This window comes from Diceros bicornis, chromosome 10 (assembly GCF_020826845.1).
Source record: "Diceros bicornis minor isolate mBicDic1 chromosome 10, mDicBic1.mat.cur, whole genome shotgun sequence".
Classification (NCBI taxonomy): Eukaryota; Metazoa; Chordata; class Mammalia; order Perissodactyla; family Rhinocerotidae; genus Diceros; species Diceros bicornis.
This window is the reverse complement of record NC_080749.1, coordinates 20,540,895-20,555,473: the sequence shown is the minus strand read 5'-3', so window position 1 is coordinate 20,555,473 and position 14,579 is coordinate 20,540,895. Positions and strand designations below refer to the sequence as shown.

General features: G+C 39.4%; 1 protein-coding gene across 6 annotated transcripts in view; it reads right to left on the bottom strand.

Annotated features, from left to right (window-relative positions):
- Positions 1-13,338, bottom strand: part of CCNT2 (cyclin T2) — a 42,810-nt gene extending 29,472 nt beyond the window's left edge. For 4 of the 6 annotated variants that reach the window (XR_009221385.1, XM_058548854.1, XM_058548855.1 and 1 more), the window contains exons 1-2: positions 13,157-13,338; positions 12,228-12,309 (exon numbers count right to left, since the gene is read on the bottom strand). Coding sequence is in view for 3 of the 6 variants with exons in the window: in XM_058548854.1 (XP_058404837.1) it covers positions 12,228-12,309; positions 13,157-13,314 (240 nt within the window). In the remaining 3 variants the exon portion in view is untranslated. Of the gene's footprint in view, positions 1-12,227; positions 12,310-13,156 lie in introns of those variants that run through there. The other 2 variants (XM_058548858.1, XM_058548859.1) reach the window with 1 other exon arrangement.
- Between the last annotated feature and the right edge of the window lie 1,241 nt (positions 13,339-14,579).

Sequence of the window (14,579 nt, the reverse complement as noted above, 5' to 3'; positions counted from 1 at the left end):
AACTGAAAGCAAGGACCTGAGCAGGTATTTGTAGTCCCATGTTCATAGTAGCATTATTCACAACAGCCAAAAGGTAAAAGCAATCCAAGTGTCCACTGATGGATAAATGGATCAACAAAGTGTAGTACACACATACTACGGAATATTATTTAGCCTTAAAAAGGAAGGAAATTCGGACACATGCAACAACATGGATGAAGATGAACGTCTTGAAGATATTATGTTAACTGAAATAAACCAGACACAAAAGGATAAATATCATATGATTCCACTTACACGAGACATCAAGAACAGTGAAATTCATAGACAAAAAAAGTAGAACAGTGGTTGCCAGGGGCGGAGGGAGGGGGGAATATGTAATTTGTTAAGGAGTACAGTTTCAGTTTGAGAAGATAAAAAAGTTCCGAAGATGGTTGGTGGTGATGGCTCCACAACAACGTGGATACACTTAATGCCACTATACACCTAAAAATAGTTAAAATGCTAAATTTTATGTATACTTTACCACCCCAAAGAACCACACAAAAAATCTAAAGGATAACTTACCTCCAAATTAACAGACATTAAGAAAATGATTCAAAACATGAAGCAAAAAAGATGTGAAACCACCTATCGAAAGAGCACATCACACACCCAAGTATATTAACTCAGAACAACCAACATCAAAATATATCATAATAAAATTACTGGATTTTTTTTTCCGTAGTCCCCACCTGTTGCTAGGCCTATCCCTCCTCTACCCAGACTAGGGGTCATGGTACAGGAAACCTAGATTTGGAGTGGGCACAGCAGAGGCATGCACAGTTTGCTCCCTGCACACCTGCCCTCAGGCATCAGGCCCTCCTGGCCTGTTGGATATGGCCTGTCTCACCCACCAGGCCATCATCCTGGGGCCAGCAGCTCCCTGCACTGTGCCAGTGACGAGGAGGTATGAATGGTGGTTACCATCAGACCCATATGTATCTGCTGTCCTTATGTGACTTGCGGCCTATCTGATAATCTCAAATTACCGGATTTTATTTATTTTTTTCTCCCAAAGCCCCAGTAGATAGTTGTATGTCATAGCTACACATCCTTCTAGTTTCTGTATGTGGTACGCGGCCTCAGCATGGCCGGACAAGTGGTGCGTCGGTGCACGCCTGGGATCCGAACCTGGGCCGCCAGCAGCAGAATGTGTGCACTTAACCGCTAAGCCACGGGGCTGGCCCTCAAATTACTGGATTTTAAAGGAAAAAAAATCCTTTGGCCATTTAGGCAAAAATAAATTTAAGAAAATTAGATTACCACTCAACTGCCAGCAATGCTTCATGCCAGAAAAAAAAGTTGCTCCATATTTAAGATACCCAAGAAAAGAAAGCATGAGCCAAGAATTTTATATCCAGCAAAACCAATCTCGAGTGTGAAAAGCACAGAAAAATCATTATCAACATGCAAAGATTCAGAGAATATTGTTTCCATGATCTTCAAGAGAACTTCAAACAAGCAAAATGACTACAGAGACTTCAACATAAGCTGGTAGTGAACAATAAATATACCAGTTACTTGTAGAACTAAGATTAAGTGAGGATTAAAAGGGAGTTTTAACAAAAGCAACAGCCATGAACAATAAATATATAGCTACTTGCAGAACTAAGATTAAGTGAGGATTAAAAGGGAGAATTTTGTGTTGGTTAAGATAATGTAGATATAGTACAACTTTTAAAAACCAAGGGCAAGAAGCGAGAGCAAAGCCAAAACATTTAACTGTTCTCAGTAATTATATTGGTGGTGGTAATACTGTTATTCTGAAACTTATTTGTGTAATGTGGGATTAAGTTAACAAGTCATTATGAGATATTTAAATTCTATCATCCTACATTCTTGAGAACTAAAACTTGTGGTGTGAAAGAAAAGTCATAGAGATGTAATACAAAAGAGAGTAAGTAAAAAATGCTGTCTTAAACCAGAATGAACTCCTGATGTATTCTAAATACATATTTAAAATAAATATATATATATAACAAGTCCAGTTAACATATATTTCATGTATAAATGAATAATAAACATTTCCTATATTGATGTGTATAGTGAATATATTATTTATTGTATTACATATTTCATAGCTCTGTTCATTGAAGACGCCTAGAACATAGTAATAACAATGAGCATGCCTAGTGTCCAGGTTATGGTCTTGAAATACCACTTCCTACTAAAAAAAAAAAAAGCAGGGTTTCTTAAAGAAATGACCAATTCCACCTATGGAGCAGAAAATGTACAAGATGAACCTGGAATATCTTGCTATAACAGACAGTAAAGACGCTATCCAAGATTACTGGGGTACAGAGTTACCATATGGTCCAGCAATTCTGGGTATATATCCAAGAGAAACCAAAACATATGTCCACAAAAACTTATATGTAAATGTTCATAGCAACAATATAATAACCAAAAAATGGAAACAATCCAAATGTCCATCAACTGATGAATGGATATATAAAAGGTGGTATAATGTTAGTTCAGCAAGAAAAATAAATGAAGGACTAATATGTGCTACAACACAGATGAACCTTGAAAACATGCACTAAGTGAAAGAGGCCAGTCACAAAGGACCACATGTTGTATGATTCCATTTATAGGAAATGTCTAGAATAGGCTGGGGGGAAGAATGGGAAAAGTTGGCTAAAGGGTGTGGATTTTCTTTTGGGGGTAATGAAAATTTCTAAAATTGATGCATAACTCTGAATATACCAAAAACCACTGAACTGTACACTTTCATTGAGTGAAATATATGGTATGTGAATTATGTCTCAACAAAAGTGGTAAATACAGGTCAAGAATCAAGTATTTATCCTGACTTACCTATATGAACTGTACCACTGAGTGTTCAAATAGTAGATGGTTCACAGTATTTCATTATAAAAATATTCCAATTAATAAATGAAGAAGAAATGACAGAGAGTATCACTAATGAATTAAAGGATCTAGGCACTGAATATCAACAGCTGCTAAAACCTCATAAAGAGAGACAAATTAGTTGCCTCTTGATGAAACAACATACCACCACCTGTAGTCTTGAAAAATGGATCTAACATGAGTCTGATCAAATTTCTAGATCCAAATGGCAATCTGCAGGGACTACAAGAACAAAGGAATGTGATAAACTGCATCATGAGTATAAAATCAGCAAAATCCAGACAGTCGGAAACTCTACAGGTCTAATGCCCTAGGGCCTTCAACAGAAAAAATTTAAGTGAAAGAAAGAGATGGAGGGGAAACCTGTACACTGAGAGACTTAAAAGACATATTAAAATTTTTAATAATGGGCAAGACTAAACCATGGTGTTTAGGAATGCAGAGTTGGGTGGTAAAACTATAAAGAAACTGAAGAAAGCAATTACTGTATAAGAAGGATACTGGTTACTCTGTAGAGGGAGGGAAGGGGGTCTCTCAAGATGGGACACATGGAGGCACTTTCGGGGTAGTTAGTAAAGTTCTTTTTCTTGACTTGAGTGGTGGTTACAAGGTTGTTTCCCTTATAATAATTCACTAAGCTATACTTTGGTGGTTTTATATGTTTGTGTTTTATTTTATAATAAAAAGGAAAAATCCTTCGCCTCATATATGCAGTTATGCTCCAGCACTAAAGGACTTCAAACAGATGAAATACAACAGGATGTGAATAGGACCCAAAAGATAAGACCCAACAGATAGAAATTTAGAAGTGGAAGAGTGGAGTTATCTAGGGAATGCTTTATGAAGAGCTGGAACTTCAGATGAATCTTAAAATCTGACAGATCATGGTCACATGAAAAGCAAAGAGAAAGCACCATACAAAAAAACAGAGATGCACAATGCATAAATGCTAAGACTGACATACAACTGAAAGAGGAATTTGGGGCCTAATTTGAAAGAGGACTTCACTGGATTTTATCCAATGAGGTACGCAAATCAAAATCTGAGAGTGTTTTCATCATTTACTTGTCTACTCATCTCCTTAGAAACCACTGGCATCATAGTTAGTGTGTCCTATTTCTTAAACACAGTAGGGTAGGACAAAAGTGAGAACTACAGCATAGGATTAGGCAAGGGATGTGGGTTCAAATGCCAATCACATAATGGCTGCTTTGATTTTGGACAAGTCATTTAGTAACTGCATCTGTTTCCTCAGGGGAATAATACTTTAGCTGAGTAAAGTGCCTGTTACATAGTGAAATCTTCATAAATTTTCATCCATGCAATTTACAGTTAAAAGGAATTCAGAAATCATCTAGTCTCATAATCTCAAATCTACAATCGAGGAAACATGTGCTTGGTAAGTTATCTGTCATTTTGAACAGCAAAGATACAGAATACTTCCATTCTTGCAGAAAGTTCTACTGGATGGCACTATAGTATTTCCCAGTAGTATTAATGGATTTTGAAAAAGATTATTCCAGGACTAACTGCTTTATTAAATTAAAAGGCAGAAGTAGAAGTGAGCTATAACATAAACAACCACTCAGATTTTACAAGACATTTTACTTTAGAAGGTAAAGGAAAGAGAAATATGCTCATTTGACTCCTATAAAATATGACCAGAGTATAACAATGGATTATGAGACACACAGGGGAAAAAGCAAAACTTAAACCAATGGTCTTCAACTCTGACAGACATCAGTATCACCTCAGAAGCTTGTTAAGGTAAAGAATCCCAGGTCCCACCACAAATATCCTGATTACGTAGGTCTACGGCACAGCCCAGTAAAGTATATTTTTAATGAGCATCCTGATAATTCTGATGCAAGTAGTTGGTGAATCACAAGTGGCACATCACAAAAGCTTTACATGTATTGCTTTCAGTGAAAAATTTCACGGATATGAAGAGATTTCTAGTAACAAATACTTGAGGAAGAGATAGTGCGGAGCTATAGAGTCTAGATCTGGGTGTGATTTTTGCTTTTGTCACTCTGTAACTTCAGACAAGGTATTTAACCTTTATGATTCTTCCTTATCTGCATTAAGAAAGGGGATATCAATCTCAAATAAATGCTTAAGAACCACATACCAAAATAAACCTAAGAAGGAAAAACAATCCAACCAACCAAGAAACTCCTCCCATGAAATCAGTAAATAAATACAGGTGGACACTTATCTCCAGATAAGCATAAATGTAATAAAATAAAGCAAAATTAAAGGCTGGTAGATTTGCTTAATAAAATACTTTATGTCAAAAAAAAAATCATAAAGTTAAAAGACAAATTATGAAAGTATTTACTAATAGTATAATGAGAAATTCACAACAAGCTCAAAATAGAGGCTAAGAAAAACATTAGTACTTCACAGAAAGGCAACATTTACTAACAAATTAAATTTAAACTTTAAATTTTAGGAATACCAAAAACAGTTCCTGAATGACATCAGCATCACGGCAGTGTGAGCTCTTCTGTTAGACTCTCCCCATTAAGATACAATGAAAAGGACATTCATAAACGAACAGAGGACATTTACACAACACAAAAGACGTCTGAGAGACCCATGCAGCCATACATCTGAAGGTGGAGGTGCTGGACCCCCCAGGAGGAAGTGGAAGGAGGTAAGGAGATATCCTCTCTCTCCTGAATGGCAGCGACCTAGGGTGCGAGACAGCACGCAGCTCTGAGAAAACAGGGGGAAGGGGGCAGTTGTCTGCAGGGACACCTTCGCTCTCCAGTTCTCTTACAGTCTGTGGGAAAGCCCATAGAGGTGGCTAAGCTATTGCAGGGATGTCTTCATCAAGCCAGCACCCCAGGAGAGTAGATAGCGAGGGCAGGGTGAGAATGCCCCCCAGGGATCATGCATGTGGAAGAAAGTGCCCCTCCCCCCGCCTGGTGCTCCAGCTCAGCAGGCTGGGCAGAGCAACTGTGCATAGGTTAGAAAAACAACAGCTGTGAGTGAGCCAGGAATCCCGGTGGGCTCAGCATACACAGCTCCTGACCTGCCTCCCAGTGGCGGCAGGTGGAATCTGTGACCAGATACCACCACTATGCAAAGGCACAAATACACGCCATCAAACAGTATGAAGAAATATATTAATACTCTAACCCAGAAGGAAAACGACAAATACCCAGAAATCAATCCTGAAGACACAGAAATTTACAACCTAAATGACAGAAAATTCAAAATAGCCATCATAAAAAAACTCAATGAGTTACAAGAAAATACAGACAGTTCAATGAAATCAGGAACACAATTAATGAACAGAGGGAATTCTTCACAAAAGAGATTGAAACTATAAAGAAAAACCAATCAGAAATGTTGGAGATGAAAAACACAAGGGATGACACAAAGAAAAATCTGGAATCCCTGAATAACAGAGCAGGCATTACTGACGACAGAATTATAGAAATGCTTCAGATAGAGGAGGAGAGAGAAATAAGACTAAAAAGAAATGAAGAAATTCTCCAAGAAATATCTGACTCAATTAGGAAATGCAACATAAGGATTATAGGCATTCCAGAGGGAGAACAAAGGAAGAATGCAGCAGAAGGCCTGTTCAAAGAAATAATAGTTGAGAACTTCCCAAACCTGGGGAAGAAGCTGGAAATACAAGTAAAAGAAGCTAATAAAACTCCTAATTATATCAATGTAAAAAGACCTACTCCAAGGCATACAGTAGTAAAACTGGCAAAAGTCAATGACAAAGAAAACATATTAAGGGCAGCAAGGCAGACGAAAATAACCTATAAAGGAACACCTATCAGGCTTTCAGGTGATTTTTCAACAGAAACCTCACAGGCTAGGAGAGAGTGGAATGATATTTTCAAAGTTCTGAAAGACAAAAACTTTCAGCCGAGAATACTCTATCCAGTGAAAGTATTCTTCAGATATGATGGAGAAATAAAAACTTTCCCAGATAAACAAAAGCTGAGAGAGTTCATCACCACAAGAAGCCCCACACCCTGCCCCAAGAAATGATCCAGAAGACCTTCATACCTGAAAAAAAAAAAAGGACTTACAAAGCCTTGAGTAAGGAGATAAATAGGCACACAAATCAGAAAATTGCAGCTCTCTATCAGAACAGGTTAGCAAATACTTAATCATAACATTAAAGATAAAGGGAAGGGGGCTGGCCCAGTGGCATAGTAGTTAAGTTTGGGTGCTCCGCTTTGGCAGCCTGGGGTTCGCAAGTTCAAATCCCAGGTGCAGACCTACGCACCGCTCATCAAGCCATGTGTGGCGGTGTCCCATATACAAAACAGAGGAAGATGGGCACGGATGTTAACTAAGGGCTAATCTTCCTCAGCAAAAAGAGGAGGATTGGCAACACATGTTAGCTCAGAGCCAATTGTCCTCACCAAAAAAAAAAAAAAAAAAAAAGAAAAAGATAAAAGGAAGGACAATATCAAAAATAAATATAATCTCATCATTTTAACCACAAACTCACAACACAAGATGGAATAAGTTGTGAGAACAATAACTTAGGAGGGGATGAGATAAGGGATGGAATCAGCTTAGACTAAGGAAATAAGAGGCTATCAGAAAATGGACTATCTCACCTATGAGATTTTTTATACAAACCTCATGGTAGCCACTAAACAAATAATCAGAACAGAGACACAAATGACAAATAAAGAGAAAATTGAGAAAACTATCACAGACAACTACCACTGAATTGGTAGTCCGAAATATAAGGGACGAGAGAGAAACAAGGGAAATACAGAACAACCGGAAAACCAGTGATAAAATGGCAGCATTAAGTCCTCATATATCAATAATCACTCTAAATGTAAATGGATTGAATTCTCCAATCAAAAACAGTTTCCCTAAAGCCCTCAATTAGAAAAAGATTACAAATGTGACCTTTGTTCTTAAGGTCCTGAGGAATTTCAGACGAATAGACTTTTTTTTTACTAAAACAGATGAAATTCACCACTCAAAATTAATCTATTGAAGATAACATAGCTTTAGTCTCCTTCCCTCAACTCTTTAGGTTAACCTAGGTGTTTTCTCAACCTCAACACTAAGTACATTTTGGACCAGGTAACTTTTTGTTATTGGCGGGGGGGGGGGGGGGGGGGGGGGGCGGCGGCAGCGGCTGTCCTGTGCACTGTAGCAGCATCCCTGGCTTCTAACCACTAGATGCCAGTAGCACCCCTTCCCCCAGATATGACAACCAAAAATACATCTAGACATTGCCAAATGTCCCATGATGGGCAAAACTGCCGCCCATTGAGAACCACCGGGTCAATCTATATCATCCCTTCTGGTGCCATTTTAAAAATTACTTCCCCAGAAACAGCCACACTTAACCCCAACTAGGAGCAGTCCAATTCTGTATGTTCTCCGATTGCTGCTATGTGCTAGATCCAAGAACTGGGGGGAGGGGAGGGAGCCTTTTCTGTGCTGAAAAAGATATATACATATATATTTTTGCACAAGCAAAAAAATATTTCTGAAAGAGTACACAAAACCTGTTAACAGCAAATGCCGTAGGGCAGGGGGCTTAGACACTTGGATCAAGGGAGGCTTATCATATCCCTTTTTCTATTGTTTTCATTTTCCATATTCCTATATTAGTTTTTAATAAAAAAACATTTTAAGTGTGTCTATATGAGGAGGATGTATATAGAGGAAAACGGATAAGGATTCATTCAACAGACCTGTGAGCAACAAGATTTGATCCATTCTATTGACAAATAGTTGCTACTCTATGTGAGGTACTAATGATACAACAGGGCATAAAGCCAAAAGAAATAAAGGAAATAACCCCCCCCCCCCGCCTTTACAGTGCTTACCTTCTAGTTTAAATGTGTTTTTTTGGGGGTGGAGTGCTAACCAATTGCCCAAAAATATTGATTTTCTTTCATAAAAGACAATCATGTATGACAATTTTATGAGTAATTTGAGCATAAATAAGCACAGTTAGTGGATAAAATCTAAAAGAAGTCCTGAATAAATTTCTATGGCAAGGATTATTATTAAAAATTATAATGGGAGAGTGCTATATTATCAGACAAAGAACAGATTGTGGGCACTTCTCTAGATAGAGAAAGAATGTCCTTCCTCTAATCATTTAAGTCTTTACAAGGGGAGAAAGGAATGCAAAAAGAACATCCTCAAATTTTCAAATGACATCTACAAGTTAATTGGGACTGTAAGCAAAAAGTGGTAATCAAAATTTAGCACAATCAAATACAAGTTTGCTCGTGTGAAGCAGCTGACCAATCTAACTTAAACGTATAAAATTAGACTCAGATAAGACATGGATGATGCATTCTTAGAAGTCATTATAGTCATTTCTTAAAATCATTAGTCCTGAAACTGGTCCTTAACTAAACGTGTACTCTTGGAACCTTAAACAGAACTACATTTAAATCAGAACTATAATACATTTAAATCTGGCATATTATAAACAGTTCCCACTGCTGCAGCTCAAAAAAGCGGCAATGGAACTAAGGAAAGTAAAGATTAAAATGACCACATGAATTAGAGAGATGCTATGAGAACAGACCATGACCAACAAATACTCAGAAAAGAGTGTGCTCTTTACAACCTGATTTTAAGGGAACTCATTAGACTTGGAATATAAGAAACAAATGTATCAAAAACTTGACTAACCAAATTAATGAACACAGAGAAGCTGAGCCAATATCTATTCTAAGATTGACATTGGGGAAGATGCTCTCCCAGTGTATACCTTGGAGGCACTGTTGGTTCCAGAGCTTTTATACTTTACTAGATTTATCCTGAGCTTGATCCAGCAAAGCCATTCGTTAATTACTAATCCCAATTACACAAACCTCACTACACCCAGTGAGCAAAGGGTAGACTGATCTAATTAGGTTACATCTACAAGTCATTTACTGCTGATAGTGATCCAACCCTCTAAGAGAAATTGACAGTAGAACCCAATGACAAAAGACAGTTTCTGGGTCACCAACCCATGTTGACACTGATTTTATTCTCAAACACAATAGCACTTTACTTTCAGGGGATTTTTTACTTTTAAATTTGTCAATGTGAGAAATAAAATGAAGCCACAGAAACATTAAAAAAATTTTAATATAATGCATGATATTTATTATAAAACTAGATACAGTTTGTCACTAGCATCTTAAAATTTAAGCTTGTTAGGGTTTAATTTACCGAACGGTGTTCAGTTACTTTATGGTGAAGACCCATGCTTTTTGTAAGCTTACTATGACATTCCATTATAACCCTACGAGAAAAATTTTCCCAACGATGTGGGGGAATATGAATTTAAAAGTGACTCACATTCAATTTGAGACCACCCCCTTCACCCTGAAAGAATAGGGAGAAAAAAGATAAAAGAGTGAGGCTGTGCAATTGATGCAAGTGCATCAACACAAATATTAAAACCACTTTTGATATAGTAGCAAAGGTAAAGACGACAAAGGTTAGATATGAAGGGTACAAGGTTCCTTTTCAAAGTAGAAATTAACAGCAGATTTCAATTATCCTAATAATGACTCAATGTAAAATGGTGAAGTTGACCTTCATACACACATAAGACACTAAGTAGGGTATTAAAAATTAATATTCTGGTTTTTTTATTGAATGATGGCATTTAAATAAAATAGTGAAAGTTAGAATCCAAGCAATCTGGGCTTCACCAGTCAATTTAAAGTTAAAACTGTGAATTTTAGCTGAAAATAAGATAATTTGTTTTAAAGTACACCAACCAGGCCATAGAGACAAATTATGAAGGAGGGAGGGTTCAAAAACAAAAATGAAGTTTTGTGGTGAGATCATTTACCAGAAGTAGAAAAGTAAGCCTGATTCTTACTTTTCTACAGGGACATCTGTAAATGGGACATCTGTACCCACATCAAGAATTTCCAGAACTATTCTGACCTGTGATTTGACCAACATTTTCAAGGGCTGCTTAGGGAAAGCCACATTTATATTAGTATCCATTAGTTCACTACTTCCTTTGGAGACAATTTAAATTTCATTCCTTCAATCTAAATGTTATTACCAAAAAGGCTTCCTCTCTCTTCCATAACACTATCATTGACCTAAGTTCTGTGCACAAGAAATAACTAGGAAAATGGAAATAAAGCAAAAACCACACAGATTTAAAAGAGAAAGAGTAGAAGGAATGGAGATCACAAGAGACCAAAACGTATACAAAAATACATATTGTTCAAGACAAACTTACATGCTAATCTGATAAACTAAATCAGAATTATGATCAGAAAAGATTAAAATAGGAATCAATCTAAACCATGAAGCTTTTCCGTCCAATCCAAGAAAATATTTCAAGGACCTTCTCAAAGACTGTTTTCTTAGCAAAAAGGTCCTAATGACAATCCACAAATAGCATAGTCTTACACAGTCTATTTTTCTACACACACCTTTCAGAATTGCATTCTAAAAATAGCTGTGATAAAAAGAGCCAAAAATATAATGAGAATTAAGATGGGGTTAAATATTTCTAAATACACAATTTTCTTTGTTAACAGATGCAAGACAATATGTTACAGCATGTTACTGTGAAAAGAACAAAGTTACATCTTTCGTAACTTAAAATAAAAATTTCAACTGAACGTCGCTACTCAGTATGTCAACATTTACAGGTTATGTTCAAAATCAGTACCTTAGTATTCGAGGGTAAGTTTTACTTCAAAACTATATATACATACTCAAACTCTGACATAGCATGTTTGAGGCAAGATTTGACATTTGAATCACCAAAAATTTAAGTAGACAATTAATGCTGAAGTGTGATCAACAGGAACGTCTGACATCTTAAGAAATTGTGTTAGCAAATGAAATATTTCTGCTGAACATTCAACTCTTTCAAAGGGTCATTTCAAAAGAATACTGCAATTAAATTAAGCCCAATTCACAATATTTGAAACAATTTAAGTCGAATAAGATTAAGATACACAACAGAATGACTAGGCTTGCCTAAATTACACTGTACATTAGTTTGAAATTATTCAAAAGTTTGATTAATTTAAATGAAAAACTTAAATCAACACTGATGTAATAATTCCGAGTAGAGAAACGTTTCTTTTATCTTTTAGCTCAAAAGACCTGGCAGAGTCTAACATAGCGCCTAGCAGCCTGTCATCACAAATTAATAAACCAACCAACCAACAACCCCGCATTTGAATCAAAAAATTTATCATGCGTATTACCTTCACTGTTAACTTACAACACTAAATCCAACAATAAAATCAATGATCAACTAACTTCTTTCTGCGTATCGATTTACCTTAAGATTTTGTGGTAGTAAAAACAGACAATAAAATAGTACTTACATTTCTATTGAATTTGGTGAAAGAATGGTGCATATAAAATCTGTGCATATAAACAATCGCAGTGTTTATTGTAAGCTGAGAGCTGGAACGTATCATTTAGGAAATATCTGAGAAGAACAAGACCTCATTTCCAAAATAATTTTGATGGAAAACTCCCAACCTACAGTTTTTTTTCAATGCTTCCAACTCAAACCCAAACCAAAAACTGTTAACAAAACAAAACAAAAACAAACCCCGAAAACCCGCAGGGCTGTGACGGAGGGTGCCGAGGGAGAGAGAAGGCTCGACGCCAAACAAACAGTAATAATAGTAACTGCTGAGCATTCCACTCTAATATTGCTATTAAGCGAGCCCAGGAAGGCTTTATCAATGGCTACGACTGACTCAACTCAACATCACACAGTTGCAACGCGCGCGCGCACACCCATACAAAACCACGCCAAGAACATAAAAGCCCTCCGTCCAGGGCGCTCCCAAGGTACAAGAGAACCGCCATCAAACCCGCGAGCAGCGCGGGGAAAGGCTGCGGAGCACACTTAACGCCTTTCAGCACCGCGAACCCTCCTACCTCTCAACCCCTTCTCGGACGAGGGGAAGTCGAAGCAGCCGACTCTCTTCTGCGATAATCCCTAAGATTCCCCCTCTCGCCTGGGCGGCACTCCCAACCCCCGCCGCCACCACGCGCGGCCCCAAACAGATTACACAACGCAGCCTCCCAGCCCGCATTCCCGGACGCCTCTCCTCCTCCCCTCCTCCGCTGGCCGCTCGCGGCCTCCCGAGCCCGAGCCTGCCTTCCCTTACGGCGTGGCCAAAGCCCAGGAAGGCCGAGGTGGCGGCGCCATGTTCACGGGGCACCAGGCCCGGCGACCGGGCGAGTAGTGAAGAGGACAGGGCGTGAGCGGAGGAGGGCCAAGAATAGGAAAGGATACACATTGAGACGCTGTCCCATGTCCTGGATGAGGTTGGCCGCCTGCTGGCGGTACGAGAGCTCTTTATCCGCCTCTACTCCGCAGCGGCGGCTCGGCGTGTTCTCCAGCTGTTCCCGAGTAAAGAACCAGCGAGAAGAAGCTCCACGGCCCGACGCCATGACACTTCCTCCTCCGCCCGCTCCCTCACCCTCCCCCCTCCCCTCCCGGCTCGCGGACTCCCCGCCAAGGCCGCACGACCCCGCCCCACTCCGCTCGCCGTAGACGACGCACCGCCCCTTTTCACCCCCGCCGCCGCCCATGCGCATGCGCGGGGGAACGCCCTCCCGGCTCGCCCTAGTCTTTTGCTTTCTTTTTCCGGACCCCTGCGTCGCTCTCGCGCACGGGACCACAATGCCCCGCGCAGTTTGTCATTTGGAGGCGCCGAAGGTGGGGGTCGTCTCGGAAGGAAAAGGTCGGCGCGGTGCATGCCGGACCTAGGATTGGCGGGGCGAAGGGGCGGGGAGGAGAGGAGGGAAGAGGCTGGCCTGGGGTCGGGTCCCGCGAGAGGGGGGCACGCGGCTGCGCCGTGGGTTGGGCGTGGGCTCTGAAATCCGGGCGAGTTCTTGGGCTGGGAGTCTGGCGGCCCTTTAAAAAGAGAAAATCCTTCCTGTTTTGTCTCACACCACAGCTTCCATTTTTCCCTGCTGTTGGTTCGCCGCGCAGTGTCGTGGTTTTCGGCTCCCGTGTCCTTGAGGAACAGCCTCCGCCCAACGGGCAGCTCTGGGAAGGACCTTCCTGGGAAAGAGTGCATAGGAACGTTCCATGTTTGTGCCGCACTTAAGTGCTTTTTTCCTACGTTATCATGTTTGAATCCCACAACTGGGCAGACCGTGGGTTTATTTGTTAAGGTTACTTGCTAGAGGTTAAGGTTACTTACCCAATTAGTAGCTAGAACTGAATTTCTAGTCCCTATCGGTAGTGTGTTTTTAAACCAGGCTATGATTTAAAAGAGAAGGTTAAGGAGAAGCAGATAGTAAAGAGGAACTGAGTAAAAAATTTATCTTTAGTATTTAATACAGTAACCGCGCACACACTTGTTGATTAACCCCTTCTCCCGTCCCTGCAAGAAAATACCGCAGAGCTCCACTCTGGGAGTCAGTCTCTGGGTCTGAGCCGACTAAGTTTTAAATTTTAACTATTTGCCAAAGACTACAGAGTATAGGCAGACATACTTTTTTTTTTTTAAAAAAACGCAACAGATACTACTTTTAAGTGAGTTCCTGATTAAAGCTCCAGGCTTTTGTCATCGTTTAGGGGCTCTGCCTGTCCCCATTACACTACAGTACTGAGATATTGATTTTGTTGCAGTAGGCAGTTATTATGAACAACTGTCTAAACTTCATTTCTTACCTACCTTGCTTGCCTCACATCTTATGCTGCTTGG